Below are 18,113 nucleotides of genomic sequence, written 5' to 3'. Positions count from 1 at the left end.
TTGTCTCTCTTCCTGTGAGCATTTTAATCATTTGCTATTAGATTAGTTAACACATAGCCATTTGATATTTATTCATCACAGCCTAAATTTATCATGAGTAGTTGTATTTAGAGAATACAACTATATATTTAGGAGTTTGGGGGGAGGGTTGTTTGATTTTTAGCTCTGCAAAGCTTTAATTAGAATAATCTGATATATGGGTGCTATCATGAATTTAGCACTCTTGGTGCTGAAAGGTCTGTGCCTTTTATTTATTTCACAAATTAAAGAGTACTGTAGTTAAACATTCTGAGCTTTCACATTTTCTTAATATTTAAATGATTTAGGATTTTTAATAATCTAATGACAAGCATTCAAAAGATATATCATTTTTAGGATTATTCCTAAAAATGAGATCACCTCTGACTATATAAAGACAATCCATAGTTCACATTTATAGTGAGAAAAGTAAAGTAATGCCAAAGGGAAGTTCTGCAAATTTCCCTTCTAGCTTCAAGTATGACTCCTGAGTGATTGATTTTTCTGTGTCAACCTGAATAACATCTTCATATTTCCCAGCAGTACAACTCAGAGAGTTCCTGCTGCTTCCCCATCTGCTCATAGTATTAGTGCTACTACACCAGACCGAACTCGTTTTCCTCGTGGGAGTTCAAGTCGAAGCACTTTTCATGGTGAACAGCTCCGAGAACGACGTAATGCTACATATAATGGACCACCTGCTTCACCATCACATGAAACTGGTACATTTTCACATGCCAGAAGGGGGACATCAACTGGTATAATAAGCAAAATAACTTCCAAGTTTGTTCGCAGGTCAGTACCAATATGCTGTTATTGTTATGTTTTGTAGATTTCGTATGGGGAATAAAACACAAGTTAGCTTTTGTCAGCACAACATGTATAGCATAGCAAGTTTTCAGAGTATTTTTGTGATGCCACAGTGTTTTGTAGAAGTTTTAAAATAAAATTCTCAGCGTAAAAGAAAGCCATTAATTAGAAATGAAATCAAGCTAGTTGAAGGCAAAAAAACTTAAACTACAAAAAAGGTAGAATAAAGAAAATGTCTTAATAGAAATATAGGATAAATGTGTACTTCTTACCTGTGTTTTAATAGCTAGTACTGTCACCAAATAATATTGAAAATGTGTACATTCAGCATAAATTAGAAAAAACAAAGTATTTCATTTCTATCTTTAGTTTCCTTTAAACTTCCATGGTCCACTTTGATGATTATTATTCAAGATAATTTTTAGATCTGTTTTTATTATGTTGTTAAAATTATGCTATTCTTATGTTCTTCACAAATAATTGTGTGCTTTCTCTTCTATCATTTTTTTCTGTGTATGAAAATTCTGTAATAGGAATCAGATGAATTATAGGTACAATAAAAATGCATCATAAAAGTAGGTATATTGACTAAAAACCTCTGCAATCCATTTAAAATAGTAAAAATTATGTTGTTTCCTATAAAATGAAAAAAACTATACTTAACATTTTAATTATAAAAGGGACCCCAACATAACTATAAATATACCCATAGCACCACAGAATACAACCACTGACTCATAAGGTTTTTCTATCCAGAATTAATGTGCTACCTATAATATCAACATTAAATTTTAATTAATTTAATTTAGCTTGCCACTGTATGTTTTAGAAGGGCTTTGCGGGGATGATTATAATATTCCTTTATCCTTTTAAATTCATTTAGGAAAGTTGAAACTGATGCCTTTCCCCTCACACTCTCCACCTCACATAATTAATTTCCTTATATCCTTAATGATAGGCATATTCAGAATCATTCCATTTACCTTAGGGTCCTACTTAAATTTGGAATCATGCTTTTCAAAAATAATCATGGGCATAGTCATAAGAGGTTAAAGAGGGCTAAGTGGTCGCTTAAATCGGGCTCTCTTTGGCCCTTCTCTACCACTTCCTTGCCTCCTTTGACACACCCTGACACATAGTTAGACATGCATACACATCCAGAGCATCTTTGAATGAATGGCATAAGAAGTCAGGAAAGATCAGTTGAAGGAATGTATGAAGGAAGGCAGGGTGGGAAAGAATTAGTACATTCCTTAGCCTTGATCTGATTTTAGAGATTTTTATATTCTTTATCAGTATTAATCTGTGGCCTTTTTTATACCAGGTTGCTGATCTATAAAATGAGAAAATCTACCTGGGTGATCTCCAGTATCCCTTCTAGCTCTGAACTTTTAAAATTCTGTGGTCATATCCAGTGCTATGTAAAAGGATTGAGAACCAAATATGCCAGGGAGACATTCTTCATCCTTTCCCATTATTCCCCAGGGCTGGGTCTAATGAATGGGTAAAGAAATCAAAATGTGATGTCCAAGTATTCAGTAGACCACATTCAATATGTGGAGTGAGAATGAAAATGCTTATAGAACCATATAGGTATGACTGTAAGCATCCATATACATAAATTTTGGTTTCACCCCCAAAATAAGGTCTCTTTGAAGGGAAAGAATTATCTCTCTCCCTCCCCCTTCCTCTTTTCCCACCCTCTTTTTTTCCTCTCTCTCTCTCTCTCTCTCTCTCTCTCTCTCTCTCTCTCTCTCTCTCTCTCTCTCTCTCTCTCTCTCTCTCTCTCTCTTTTCTGTCTCTGTCTCTCTCTTTCCTCTCTCCCCCCTTTTTTCTCTCCCTCTCCTGCCCAGATTTCCTTATTCTGAGCATTCATTAAGTATCTAATATGTGCCAGGCATTGTGTTAAAGTATACAAACACAAAAAGACAGCCCCTCTTAAGGAGCTTACATTCTGTTGTGAGGAAGCAACGCTTGCATGGAATGTTAAATACAAATTACATGCAAAGAAGTTTTCAAGGGAGAAAACGCAAGTCTGAATAAGAAGGCCGATTTTTAAACTATGGAACAGATAATAAAAATAAACAAAAAACTTGATTCCTGATTGTACATTAAGCACTGTACAACACATTTTTCTTCTTATATTTTTGTTATATAACAAGGACTTTGTCACAGGCAGCATAAGGTAATCAGAGGAGCGTTGGGCTACGAGTCTGAAGACTTGAGCGTCTCTGCCACTATTTACTTTTACGACTTTGAGCATATCGCATGATCTTCTTGGACTATTGGACTCCTTATAGACTTAAAATTCTGTTTTCTCAAGTTATTGCTTACTAAAATGTATTTAAGTGTTAAAACTAAATATTTTCCTTTTAAAAGAACTTTAGTAGGTATTATTCTTCCGGGTTTTGTGAAGGGTAGGAGGAAGGCTACTATTCATTCAGTCTTCTGTAAAGAGTCATTTTCATTTCTTTAACATGGTAAATTAGAAGCACTTATGTGGTTCCCAAACTTTCATACATACTTCACATTAGAAGATAGATTTTTAACTACCCAGCTGGCATGGAATTGGTGTAATTCACTGAAGTCACGATGAAGCCTGCAAAGAAAACAATATAAGGACATGAACCTCTATATGATAGCTGTCACATCTTGTCAACCTGCCTCCATGGCATTTCTTGTGTCCATGAATTTGTCTACAGGTGTACAGCCACTCCCCTAGCCTCAGGCCTTCCTCAGCTCTCTCCTAGACTATTTCAGTAGTCTTCTAATTGGATTCCTTACTTTTGATCTCTTGCCTTCTAATTTTTACTCTTCCCACTTGCCAAAATAATATTCCTAAGGCTCAAGTCTAATCAGCATCTTCAATAGTTCTTTATTATATCATAGGATAAAATGCAAACTCATCAGCTTGGTATATAAAGCCCTTTCTAATATGATTCCAATTTACTTCTCCAGACTTATTTTATATCACTTCCCTTTATTCATTTTTTGTTCCAGTCAGGCTGGCCCACCTACTCCTTTCCCAGCTTGTCATTCCCTCTCTCACCTCTACAAAGCCCATCTTATGTGCCCTTACTCTTTTCCTTTTGCTCCTTAGCTTAGGTTCAACTTAAATTCCACCTTCCGTAAGAAGTCTTTCTTGGTCCCCCAAGCTAGTGTTTTCTCCTTCCTTATATTATATTGTATTTATTTTTCTTTGTACCTAGAACTACCACAATATCTTCTGTGTCCTTCACTACTTTAGTGCATCAGTGATTGATTGATCTGGTACTTCTTCAACAGATGCAGATTGAAACCCATTCCTACCTTTTCATCTCATACAACACTTATTCATTCCTGGCTCCCTCCCTTCCTCTCCCAATAGGAAATCCATCCAACATGTAGAGGGCCTTATTCCTGATCTTAGCATTACTTGGGTTACCCAGAGAGGATTCAGGTTACCTATTATTCATTGCTCACTGTCATTAAATGACTGACTCATCTCTCTTTCTGGTCGTATATATCCATTTTGTGTCTTGTTAACTACTTTTCTCATGCATTTTATCATTCGCATTTTAATTTAGTCTATTTATGTCTACCAAGTGTCTCTCCGTTGCCTACCTTTGGCTGACTTGCAGTTTTTATTCCTTGAAAATTGTGATATTCCATGATTCACATCAATACAAAATCACCAAAAGAATATTTGTATTTAAAAGATTGGGTGAGTGTTGCTTACTGGAGAAACTTACTATCATTGAAAGTACTCTACAATTTCCCGAATGCATCTGACTTCCTCTTGTTCTGTTTTTGGCTCAGTTTGTTGCCCGCCTACTGCAGCTTTCTAACATATATGTCCTGGTGAATTCGTTCTACAGCTTTTCCACCCGACTGCGTATTATAGTCTAAAGAGGGATTCGTCATTCACTCATTTTTTTCCTGTAAGGTTAGGTTGAATTATTTACATTATTATGGATCTCATTTAGGAGCCTCTGCTACATTCTGGGCATCTTATCTTCTGTGTGTCCTTATGGAGACATATTCCCTTGTGTAGCATTTTGGGACTTTAGAGTTACAACTAAGTTCTACGGTGGTGGAGGTGATGCTGAAGCATTGGGTTTAGTGTAGGAATAGGGCCTCTGATAATCCTGAGTAAGTAAAAGAATAGGGCACAGTTATTTGATCTTTCTCATTTGTAGTATTTAAGAATGTTCACGTGGCATACTAATTAGCGGCCTTCATATGGATCAAACTCGCAGTGTGCAATATGCATGTATTCCAGCCCGATAATTCTATGTGTTCAGTTTTATTCTTAGATTTTCAGTCCTTCTTACATCCTTGTTTGACTCTCCCTATCTTTCTTGTTCCTGTAGACTTCCTTTCTTTGTTATCTCTCAGATCTGAAGAAATTAATACACACAATAACTTATGTGTGACTAGCAACAGAAATAGGCATATTCAGTTGCCAGGGCCAATATTTAGTACCATTAGAAAACTTAGGAACTTCTTACAATCTTGGAGAACCAATAAAATTAAAGTACAAAGTACCACTAAGTGAAAAAACAGATTTCTGAGGAAAAGTTAAAGAAGTTCGAATAATTAAGACTGGGAAGACAAAGTAAAAAGACAACTTAACAGCTTTCTTCAAATACATGATTTTTTAAAGTATGTACCAGCTTGTGGAGCATCATAACAGTACAAAGAAAAATGGTTTTAAACTACAGGTTAAAGGTGTGCTTGTGTGTAAGGCAGTTATGGAATGGTTTTCTCTAGAAATCTTTCAAAAAGGTTCAACAAATTGATTTCTCTAATTATCATATGGTAGTTGACATCATGATAGCTGGTAAATTTTTCTAGTATTTTGATTGAGTAACAGTGCACTATGATTAGATAAACTGATAAGTCATCTGTGTCAGCATTAGCAAACAACATAAAAGCCCTTAAAATGGACTCAGCTCAATGTCCTGACAGCTGAGCTCTTTTCCCCCAATTCCCAGTGTCACTAGTGAGCCAAGTGTCTCCTTAGCCCCTTTTCTACATAGCATGATTACTCAAAGCAGCTACTTGATAGTATACCTTCCAGCTCTTATACCTAGCAGCAACAGACATGGGAAACTCTGCTTTACGTATGCTGCTGTGGATGAGAGAGTAAGGTTTGAAAGATGCTCTACTGCCTCTAAGCTTCCACAACAATGATTATTGTACAAAACTGGAATTATTCACAAAAATTCAGTTCTTCCTTCCCATGATTGTACTCTTTTATGTTTGGTAAATCAACTTATCCTCGATTAGGTAAAACCTAATTAGATATTGAGCAAATAAGTATGATCTCTTAAATACATAGGCGCACATGTTCATATACATGTGTGCATGCACACACACCTCTTATAGGTTTAAAGGTTCTGTTATAGCAGAATGAATCTAACTTTTTATGTGTTTATTCATTGCCCACTTGCTATGTATTTCTACCAGATCAAATTATTTAATGTGTGTACTATATTTTGAGTGAAATTCTACTAAACTTTTTATTACTTTTAAAAGAATGATATTAATGTGGTATGTTAAGCTATATGTGTGTGTGTGTGTGTGTGTATATATATGAGTATATATATACACACACACACATACACATAAAAAGCTTTTCTCTGACTACAAAGATAATTCATTCATATTGTGAGACTTAATTTCTAAATTGAGCGACTACTAGAATTACATTTAATAATAAATTTTGTTGAGTGTGGCTATTAATTTTAAAATCACTCTAACTTTAGCTTGAATTAAACCAAAAAAATTTTTTTTCCCATGTATCTTGGTTGAGCATTTGGAACAAAATAGAAATGAACTGGTTTCGCTGTAACAACTTTAATCAGTGATAAATAGCCAGTAGACGCTCAATAAATGTTAATTGGCGGGTATGATGAAATAAAACTGAAACCTAATATCAGATTGATAATGATGAATGAGTGTAATGCTAAAAGTTTTCTCAACAAAAAGTTATTTTAACATCATTTTAGATGTAGGTTTTCTGGATTTATTTTTCATCTTTATCATTGAATCTTCACCTTAACTTTGTTTTGAGGGATCCAAGTGAAGGCGAAGCCAGTGGCAGAACTGACACCTCAAGGTGAGGAGCCACTATTAATTAATACTTCGCTGCCAGGGACCTGTGTATGAAAATGTGATTTCTGAAATATTTAATGGAAGCTCATGAAATGAAACTTTAAAAACCAGTGAGCTAGATATTATTTTGTATATTTAAAAGTTTATGTTTGGGTGGGGTTTTCTTTGTCCCCCAGAAATCTGTTGCTTTGAGAAAAAGTTATGCTAAATTCCTTATATTTTCTAGACAGTATCTTGAAGTGTATACTTTATAAAGAAGCAACATTTCTATATTCTAACATGTTCACAGTAAAAATAAACTCATAAGATTCTTATTAAACTCATTAATTGTTTTTCTTATATTAAAAGTGATCATTAAAATTAATGAAAGTCATATAAAACAGAGCATAGAACTTAGAACATCCAAACATTTGAAATAAGCAAATACGTAAGGAGCTGTAATGTTAGTCATCAATTCCAAATGGGTGTTGAGCTTGCCAGGTCTTTGGCTCAAAGACCCTCAGCACATAAAATTTTGATGGGGCATTTGGGACCCTTATACCATGTTTATTAATCATGGAAGTATGTGAATTATGTCAGTATTTATGCAACTGTTTTGCTCATGGGAGAACTAAGGAATAAGCATATTACATTATATTTTTAATGTTGCAAGACGGAAGTGTTCAGGATTGGAAATTAAATCTTAAATCCTTGATAAGTAGCTTGGCATCAAGCTACGTTTGACCGGCTGAACACACATCTTGGATTTTTACTGCATTTAAAGTGATTACTAGAAGCAAAACCTAATGAGTTTTGAATGTGCTTTTTTAAGCATTGCCCCCAAATCAGACCTTCTTTAAAAAGTATACTAGTTTTATATTTTAGTTACTGAAGTTAAAATGCTGTCCTTCTACTGTGTTTTCCTTCTTCTATATGCTCTTAGGTACCTACACCCTGTGGGTAGAGGGCAGGGGAGTGAAGGGAGGAGAATAATCTGTTTGCCTTTGTTTAGCCTATTAAATAAATATGGAGCAATTTAGTTTTCAGCCTGTCATGTTCTCTGCAATGTGCACCACCCCAGTACTAAAGCATCACTGCTGTTAATTCTACTGCCTTTTTATAATGATGCGGTCACACAGAATGTACAAAAATGCATATGGATTGTATCTTTTTTCACATGGTTTGCAACATTTAGTTTTCTTTTTTACTCTATGAATAATGCTTCTGTTAGAAAAACAAGAATATTGTTTTATATGCTATTTTAGGGAAAGATTATAGTTTAAGTTATAGAAATGTTTGTATTTCTGTGCAACTTGTGTTTCACTTCCTTTGAAGTGGTACAGCACAGAGAAAAGGCTGGCTTAGTGTCCCAGTGAGCTGATGAACTATGTGACTATGAACAAGTCTTTTAACCTTGTAGCCTCAGTCTCTACTCAAAAACTGGTAGTAATAACAGTAATACTAATGGTGGTAGCTTGCTCTACAAACTGCCTCCTAATTGTGAGATTAAGATTTCTTCTTGCAAATATTCAAGTTTTAGATATATTTGAGTTAGTGTAAATTGTATAAGTTCAAGATGAGTTGTAAAGAGAGGACTGAAAATAATCCATGATTATTTACCATTCTTTGGATAATTATTTATCTATTTTTTCTCCTTTTTTTTATTTTTATGTTTTCCTTATTTTCCTCAAATTTACCTAAGTGGCAGAGCATTAGTAGCTCTGAGGTCTTGAAATATTATACTAGTATATATTATTAAAATATAAAATATTTTTCAGGTGATATTATTTTTCCTCAAGCCGTATTCTCAAAGTATGAGAATAGTTGAAAAATTACTATCCCAACAGCTCTGTTTTGATATTTTATTATTTATCAATCCATTTGCATTGTTTTCTACATCACAAAAAATATAAAAATTATTTTGGAACTTTCTGTCATCTGAAATACATCCTCTGGTTTTATACTGTTTAGAGGAGACAAATATCATATTTCAGAATTCAGCAGGATGGCTGTAGTTCAGGACTCTTTTACTTTGCCTTGATCTGTTATGCCCCCTTCACATTGCTTATGATCACCCATGAAGTTCCGTTCATTTTCCACCTTCCTCTACCAACAAACAAAACACAACATTAATTGGAGAGAAGAAAAATATAATGTACCTTCTAAAATCATTTTCATATATATATATGTATGTATAGAATATTCATCCTCCCCATTTTGTGTGTATGTAAAATGTATGTCATTTCCATAGATGCACACATATATATGTATTATGTGTGTATATATGTGTGTATGTATGTACACACAAAGAAAATGGAGAAGGAAATGAAACAAGTGTCCCCTTCACTCCTGTTTTTTGAATATCCTTAATATTTCAGAATAATACCCTGTGAATTCATTGTTTTGGTAATATGTGCGCTTTTAAAAACCTTTCCAATGTTAATGTAAGTCAGTACAGAATATTGGGCTCAAGTAGCTGTGCCTTCATGCTTATCTATAGTTACCTGTATATTGTCTGCATTGTGCAGTTTTATTAAATGTGGAAACTTAAACATGTTTTTGTGTGTATTAATTTCACTGTTGGATGGGCTTTTTTTTTCATCTTTTTCCCTCACAGAAGTACTTCTGGTGAGCCCAAAGAAAGAGAAAAAGAGGATAGTAAAGATTCCAAGCCACGTTCTTTGCGGTTCACATGGAGTATGAAGACCACTAGTTCCATGGACCCCAATGATATGATGAGAGAGATCCGAAAAGTGTTGGATGCAAATAACTGTGATTATGAACAGAAAGAGAAGTTTTTGCTCTTCTGTGTACACGGAGATGCTCGGCAAGATAGCCTTGTTCAGTGGGAGATGGAGGTCTGCAAACTTCCTCGCTTATCACTTAATGGGGTCCGCTTCAAAAGAATATCTGGGACTTCTATTGCATTTAAGAACATCGCATCCAAGATTGCAAATGAGCTTAAACTATAAAGAAAACTAAATTTCCAGGATCAGGGAAGATGCACACATGATTTCCAATTTGTGAATGTACTGATAACGCCTCATGTGATTGGCCTGTGAAACCCCCCCTGTAGAAATTGCCCTTATTGCAATAAGGTTATACATAGTTATGAACTGTAAAATTAAAGTCAGTATGAATTATATTAAATAACTGTAGCTAAAAACGTTACGTTCACATGTACAGGTAAGTAAATTGAGTATTCTGTTCATTTTATGTTCATAGAATTGTATAATAAACAAAGATAATTGCTTAAAAAAGATCTTGTATAGTTGTCTAGATTTCTGCACAGAAATATATGTTTGATGCTTTGAGTTGAAATTGTTATTTACATTTTGGTGAGTTTTTTAAATTCTTACCTCCATCATGCATTTTTGAAAATTGTGTCCAGAATTAAAGTGCACAAAAATAGTCTTTACAATTGTAGCATGAACTTTTTTTTAATAACTTAGAAATCAAACATACATTTAAATCAGCACTTGATGAGTCAGCTTTTGTTGTACGCAGAGTTGTACTTGCTTTTCTTTGCTCTTGTCCTTGTTATTGAGCAAGGATTAGTTTAAAAAATTTTTTTAAATGTTTACAGTGTTGGCACTTAGAGTTTAAAGAAATAAATAAAACAAGTTGTAGCTTTGCCTTGGGCTAAGAGGTGCTGGAGAAAAAAATTAAACCTAGGTCAGATTTCTTCTGAACTTGGAAGTGTTTTCTCCTGACCCGTAGATAAATAAATGTAGCAGGAAAACTAAGAATAATAAATCTCCCCTTTGACTATCATGATGTACAATATGAGTTAGGTTCTCTGCCTTCAGAATATTGCAAATACCAGTTTGTGGAAATGTCATGAATACTGGTACTGTTTCATAGCACAAACTCATTTTTGAAGTGTTGACCAATGCATCAGTTAAGAAATAATGCCACCTCAGGAATTAACTGGCGTTTGGAACGTTTGACACCTCTTCTCCTTCTCTATCCTTCGTCCACCATTCCCAGCCACCATGATACGTGAAATGACCTAAGAGACTTTGGAGCATTGTTTATAACAGTAGATCACTGATTTATGCTTACGTGGTTGTACAATTTGTTCCCATGTTTGTGTTTAACATTTTACCCACTTCCTTGTATTTATTCCACATCACTATGCCTGTAATGTGCAGCTTTGTAATTGGGCATTCACGTATTTTTTTTCCTTCATAAATAGTGATATAAATGATGTAAAACCACTAGTATTGGTACATTTTAATATTTGTTATTTTGTACTGAGTTAGCCTTGGAAGGTTGACTGTGCAATGTTACTTAATGTTGTAATTAATGACTACAGTATCAAAATATGAGCCCCATCTGCACATGCTAGTGAAATAGAAAGTTCATTCAAAATTATAAATTTAAAGAATAATAAAGCTGTGATCAATAATTCTGTAACCCTATCCTGCATTAGAAAGCTGTGAGTGTAGGTGATTCCATGATGGCGTTCTAAGGTGGATTCTCTATGCTGTCCTGTACTGTGATGTTGCTTTTTTCTGTAAAAGTTCTGTTCTAAAATGGACATGTATTTTTGCCTTAGCAAAGGGTGGTGTTTGGGAAAAGAACTGTAGCCCCTTTTAACCCAGTGTTCATTCAACAAAATCGATGCAAGTCATCTTTATTCACTTTCACTGGTGCACTCTGAAAATTTACTTGAACAGTTCTCATAATAAAGCACTTGTCTTTTGCTCTTTACCAGAATGTGAATTAACTGTTTGCTGTAGAAATGTGTAATATATAATAATCTATTTCATTTCTTCCAGAGTTAGCATGTGTGTTGAGGGGAAGGGGAAAGGTTGATTCAACTAACATTATAATATTAGTTAATAATTAATAATATAATATTTGGTCCGGTACCGTGGTAGACTCCAGAGATATCAAGGCCAAATAAGTCCGGAAGAAATCTCTGTAAAATCATCCCAATCTTACAACATCAATGTGTAGTTGAGATTCTGTTAATATTCAAATTGTATAGCTGTTCACCTCTCTATAAGACACATATGCTAAAAATGAAATTGTGATTTTGGTTTAGTTTGTCTCTCTTTCTTTTCTGTTACTTATGAGAGAACCATGTCATTTGGGCCCTGGTCCCTTAACCCTAGGAGGAGGCAGTACAACGATGGGGGGGAAAGGAGGGTGTCAGAAATCTCTTTGGCATATTTTCCCCAGGGAACGATCAGAATCTGACTTGTTTTGCTTTCCCTAAAGCCTTCTGATCCCAAATATCTAACTAGTTTTAGTTAACCCAGAAAAATGCATAATGGGCCATTAAGCAATCAGGAAAACATTCCTCCCTTTTATTAAGGATGTCTAGCAATCCTCTGCTGGGTTCCACCTTCCTTCAGCAACTATACTGTCCATATCACAATACCACTGAAGGACAAGGTCTAAGTTGCTCCTTGGAATGTGTGTTCCTTGCTACTCTTTTTACCTTTTGGTGTCTCACAAGGTGGGTATTTATTATTGCAGTCCTCAGCTCTCTAATAGGATGATAAATTTAGAACCCATCCAACTCCCTCATTTTAAAGATGAAGAAACAAAACTCAGAAATGTAAACTTGTCCAGGGTCACACAGATAAGAAGTAGTGAAACTGAAATTCAAACTTAGATCCTTCCACTGTACAATTATTGCTGTCTCCAGATCTGAGTAAGGCTGGCTTTCCACTTGCTCTCATTAAGACTAAATCTCTTTACAACCTAGCTTTCCAGTCTTGTAACATGGGACTCCCCTCCAAGCATTCTATGATTTTGATCCCTAAAAATCTTTTTTCTTAAAGACCGCTCCTTAAATCCAAATCACTCTGGCTCTCATTGATTGGCCAACAGTAGGTTCCAAGCAAAGCCCCATTTAAGTCATTGTTTGGGCTCTGATTGGCTCAGAGTGAATGTAAATAGTAATTGTTTCTGTTTTGGCCAGATACCCTTAGGGTCTTTCCCTCCCAGATTGATTTTTTTTTTTTTTTGATTGGGTAAAGAGGTCATTCTTGGCCTCATATCTTACCTAGACTTAATCACTGAATGGGTACTGCCTCAGTTAAATTGAAACCTGTTCAGGACCTTAGCTTAAAAAGACCAAAGCTTCCCCCTGCATCCTGGGCCATCTCTAGTTCCTGATCTATTTCTTGCCATTGGACCCAGATGACTCTACTCTGGAGGAGAAAGTGAGGCTGGTGACTACACAACCCTCCCTCACTTAAATCCAATTCACTTGGCATTTCATGATATCAGCTCCCTGAGGTCATGGTCCTCTTGTGATCCAGCCATACTGATCTACAGGCTATTCGGTATCCAGAACTCTCCCAGTTCCTACTGCCTTTGCACTGGCTGTTGCCTGTGACTAGAATGGAGATACCCTCCTCAAATCCCTGATGTCCTTCAGCACTCAGTTCAAGTGCTACCTTCTGTGAAACTTTTACCTAATCCCTACCCTTACCCCCAAAGCTGAGAGTTAACTCCCCAAATTATCCCTAGGGTAAGAACACTGTCGTTTGTGAAGTGTCAACTTCTATGCTATTTGTGCAACAGGGAACTATAGATTAATTAGTGCCAAAACAATTGTCAGTGGAACTGTGAGGACAGGAGAAGGGAAATTCACACATCAAAGAGCCAGAGGCGGAGAGTTGTTTCTCATGGTATATGCCCACTAAAATGTAAAGGAAGGAGGACTAGATCTCTGACTTCATTAGTAGAAGGAAACAAATAACTCTGCCAATACAAGTTGGCACCTCTGAAACTTAGAGCTTCAGAGAATTGCCTAGAGCAGGATTGTCAAAACAGCCCACACTAGATTAGAACGCAATTGGGAAATAATTAACAAAATAAAAATACATAGATAATAGAACATTTTAAAAACTAAGGCCAGAGGAATCCTAATGTAGGATTCAGTGGCCCCATGTCTGTTTGAGTTTGATATGATTAATTTGGGGGAGGAGGACTAAAGAAAGAAATAAGCATATATGTATCACCTACAATTTGCCAGGGTAGCTAGGTGGATAGAATTCTGGCCCTGGAGTCAGGAGGATCTGAGTTCAAATCCATCCTCATACACTTACTAGGTGTGTGACCCTGGACCCTGGACAAGTCATTAAACCTTGTTTGCCTCAGTTTACTCATCTGTCAAATGAGCTGGAGAAGGAAATGGCAAACCATTCCAATATCTCTGCCAGGAAAACCCCAAATGGGGTCACAGAGTTGAACAGAACTAAACACACTGTGCCAGGCAACGTGCTAAGGACTTTCGTGTCCCAATCGTATCCTTACAACTACCCAGTGAGGTAAGTGCTATTATTATCTCCACTTTACAGTTGAGGAAATGGAGGCACACGGTAGTTAAGTAATTTGCCTAGGGTCTGAAGCCAAATGGAGCTCAGGTCTTGCTGATTCCAGACTCCGTGCTTTGTCCACTGCCCCACCTACCTACCTGTATTTGCTGAAGAGCAATGAAAAAGGTCCTGGGCAAAAATAATTTTTCTTATGTCCAAAATTTCCATCATTAGCATTACTAAAGATAGCCTGGGTAGCTAGGTGGAACAGTGGCTAGGGTTCCAGATCTGAAATCAGGAAGACTCATCTTCATAAGTTCAAATGTGGCTTCAGACACTTAGCTGTGTGCCCCTTGACAAGTCACTTAACCTCTTTTGCCTGAGATTCCTCATCTGTAAAATGAGTTGGAGAAGGAAATGCCAAACCACTACAGTATCTTTGCGAAGAAAACCCCAAATGAGGTCATGAAGAGTTGGACCCGACTGAAAAACAACAAAAAATAGCCAATGTGAAGGCATAGAAGGAAATGGAGTATCGTTCTGAGAGATAGCAACAGGGCCAGTTTGTCTAGAGCCTAGAGTGATTTAAAGGATGTTATTTATAATAATGCTGGAAAGACAGGTTAAATCCAGTCTGTAAAGGGCTTTGGATACTCAACAGAGGAGTTTATATTTGTTTCTAGAGGCAATAGAGAAACACTAGAGCTTATTGAGTAGGAAAGTGGCATGGCCAGACATGCCACAGGAAACTCAGTTTGACAATCGTGGCGGGGGAGGGGAAGCACGAAACCCCCTTAGTCAAATTGACTGCTCGGAGGCTTCTCAAGGTAAAAACAGAAAATCTCCTTTATTCGGGTGGTGCCTTTGCCACTAACCTGGAGTAGGGAGGCACCTTACAAAGGCAGAATGGCAATTTATATAGACCCTGACACGAAAATCCCCCTCCCACCACTGACCATTATTCTCATTGGCTGAGAAGCAAGGTCTTACGTTCTAGGCACGAGATCTAACCAATCCCTTTTGAAACCCGGTTCAAATTTCTCATTCCTGGACGTTACAAAGCCGTCATTATATGCAAATTATGCATTGAAAATATATGCAAATAATGCATTGCCGACTAATGCAAATTGGGCATTGAGAACTTATGCAAATCAGGTGGACCTGTGTGAGGACTGCAGACTGGGTGCGCATATGCCAATTAGGTATTGAGGAGTTAGTGAGTCATATCCAATCATTGATCCTAAAGCAATACATAGTCTTATATGGAAATCACCCTACTGGAGGAATGGAAACCTGGGCCCAAGGTCTCTTCCACTCCAGCAAGAAGGCTCCATATTCCTGAGAAGTCTTCACTAGATCTGTTCCCATTCATGTGGAAGATAGGCTTGAGGCATAAAAACTATCCATAGTTAGTTACAGGAGTTGGGTAAGAAGTGATAGGAATGTGATCCGAGCTTCGGTCTGTGTGTGTAGAGTGGAAGGGAACAAGCAGAAGAGATGTGGAGGTAAAAAAAACTAGATTTGGCAACTAATGGAATATGTGGGTTGAGGGAGGAGTTGAGGATGACACTGAGGTTATGTACCTGGGGGACCTGGAGGATAATGGTGCCCTCAACAAATATAGGGGAATTCAGAAGAAGGGTGGGTTTAGTAGGAAAAATAAGTTATATTCTGTACCTGTTGAGTTTGAGGTCTGTAAGATAGCTGGTTCAAAATATTTAATGGGCAGTTAATAGCATGGAACTGAGATAAGAGACTAGAACTGGGGGATTAACAGCGTTTAGGTAGATCATTACAGCACTGAGATTCAGAGTGTCAAATATAAGGAAGATAATGAAATGAGTAAATTAGGAAAGACTGAATGATATCTTGATTGTAGTAGCACTATAGGTTTCCTGGGTATGGAAGAGGGAAAGTTAAGGTCCTCATTGGGAGCCTCTTACACAGATGAAGTAATAGGTCCATTTAATTTATAGTGTATAAATAAATGTGTGTGTGTGTATACATATATATACATATGCACACATATATACACCACTTGTCACAGATACAAGCATATAGTGAGGAGGAAGGAAGAAAAAGAGGAGACAAGAGAAAGGGAGAAAGAGAAAGAAGAGAGAGAATGAGAGAAAAGAAGGAAAGGAAGGAAGGAAGAAAAGCAGTGTGGTGTGGACAGAGAGCTGGCTTTGGACTTTGGATGATGTAGGGTCAAGCCTCGGCTCTGACTCCTAATGGCTGCAAGAACCTAGGCAAGTCATTTGACATCTCCAGGTACTCTCTAGGACTCTTAACTTACCGGGCAGGTTCTGACTTGCATGGATAAAGGAAGTTCTTCACTTAGTTGAAAGTTTTTCTTTCAACCAAGAAATCACAAATCCAGTAAGAAGTGTGTGTTTGCACACAACATTAGCTTGCAAAACACAAAGTAAAGTTTTCACTCATTGTCTTTTGATGGTGATCGTTTTTCAAGTGTGAAATAGCGTTTTGATAAAATGACATCTCAGTTTTTTCCTCCACTGTAAGAAAATACTTTAAAGGAGTCAGGGATATTTACTTTGAAAACAAAAAATGTAGAGCTGACAGAATCAAAGAAGGAAGCTGCTTTCTTCTCTCTAGATAAAGAAGCAATGATGTCAGATTCAGTCATGTAAGAAATAATTGTTGAATCACTAGAAGTTCTTGTGTGGGGCAAAGGCAATAATAACAAAAGCATCTTTTCAATGACCATTTGTCTGTTTTTCTCAAAGTCTTATCATCTACCTAATTTTTTTTGTTTCAAATTTATTTCACCCCAGGCACTTCTGGTGAATTTTTTCTTCTCGCCATAATAACTTTATTCTTTCCACAACACAATACTGCCTTCTCAAAAGGCAACATTACAAAAGCTGAAACTGATGGATGGTTCGGGTTTCAAATAGTCTTATATGAAATAGAACTTTATACAAAGAGGGGAAAGGCATTAAAAAAGCGCCAGGTTAGGAAAGAGATAAGGTGTGTATGCTGGAGATTTTGTATAGGATATAAGAATGGAAAGGTATATTTAGATTAGATTATAGAGAACCTTGAATGCCAATCCAAGGAAGGCTACAGTTTGGTTTAATTCACTAGTCAATGGAAAGTGACTGAAATAATTTGAAAAGAGAGTGATAAGGTTATTCTGAGTCTCAGAAAACCACCAAAGATCATGCAACCAGAGTTATAGAGCCATGACTTCAATCCAGGCCTTTCTGTCTCCATGTCCTGTGCTCTTTTCAACAACACGATTCCCAAGTGGTTTTATTGTGTCAAATAATACACCTCAAAGAAAGGTGTTGTATCCCCTTGAGGTCTTGTGGCAATGGGGCATCTTTCAATTGAGCTTCAGCCTCAGATTACACAATTTAACTTTGCTATCTGAGGAATGCAACCAAACCATGATGATTGTCCTGTTATTTTAAATTTGGATAAATTAAATTCTTTTTTTGCAATGTTCAAAGAACTATTGCACCAGTGTTGATGCCACTGTTCAACTAATCCAGGAATCATATTCAGGTGACTCATAGTTTGGCATCAACCTTGAAAATTCTGTAGTTTGAAAAGAGTGCCACACAGAGAGGCATACCTTTATTTTAAATGGAAGTGGATTGAAGTCTGGGGATATTAATCTCCATGCTTACTGAAGGAGTGAATGGCAAGACATTTTCTCTGTTATTATTTCGTTTTTAAAATAACTGCCCATAGAGATGGACAGATTTATATTATATGTAAAGATATGCATATGTACAGGAACATATATCTTATAGATATGTAACATGATGCTAACATAATATTACATAATTAATATATATTAAGAGGAAACTAAGTGACATAATATAGAAAGCGTTGAACTTGGAGTCAGGAAGAATGAATTTTAAATCCTACCTCAAATACTTTCTAGATATGTGA

The 18,113-nt window shown here is 36.3% G+C and overlaps 1 protein-coding gene across 6 annotated transcripts in view; it reads left to right on the top strand.

The window, feature by feature from the left end:
* Nucleotides 1-11,622, top strand: part of MARK1 (microtubule affinity regulating kinase 1) — a 138,889-nt gene extending 127,267 nt beyond the window's left edge. For 3 of the 6 annotated variants that reach the window (XM_072647798.1, XM_072647794.1, XM_072647799.1), the window contains 3 exons: nt 559-813; nt 6,887-6,931; nt 9,524-11,622. In XM_072647798.1, coding sequence (XP_072503899.1) covers nt 559-813; nt 6,887-6,931; nt 9,524-9,878 — 655 coding nt within the window. In that variant the 3' untranslated portion in view covers nt 9,879-11,622. The remainder of the gene's footprint in view (nt 1-558; nt 814-6,886; nt 6,932-9,523) is intronic. The other 3 variants (XM_072647795.1, XM_072647797.1, XM_072647796.1) reach the window with 3 other exon arrangements.
* Nucleotides 11,623-18,113: the final 6,491 nt, after the last annotated feature.

This window comes from Notamacropus eugenii, chromosome 2 (genome assembly GCF_028372415.1).
Source record: "Notamacropus eugenii isolate mMacEug1 chromosome 2, mMacEug1.pri_v2, whole genome shotgun sequence".
NCBI lineage: Eukaryota > Metazoa > Chordata > Mammalia > Diprotodontia > Macropodidae > Notamacropus > Notamacropus eugenii.
This window is presented reverse-complemented; position numbering and strand designations above follow the sequence as displayed.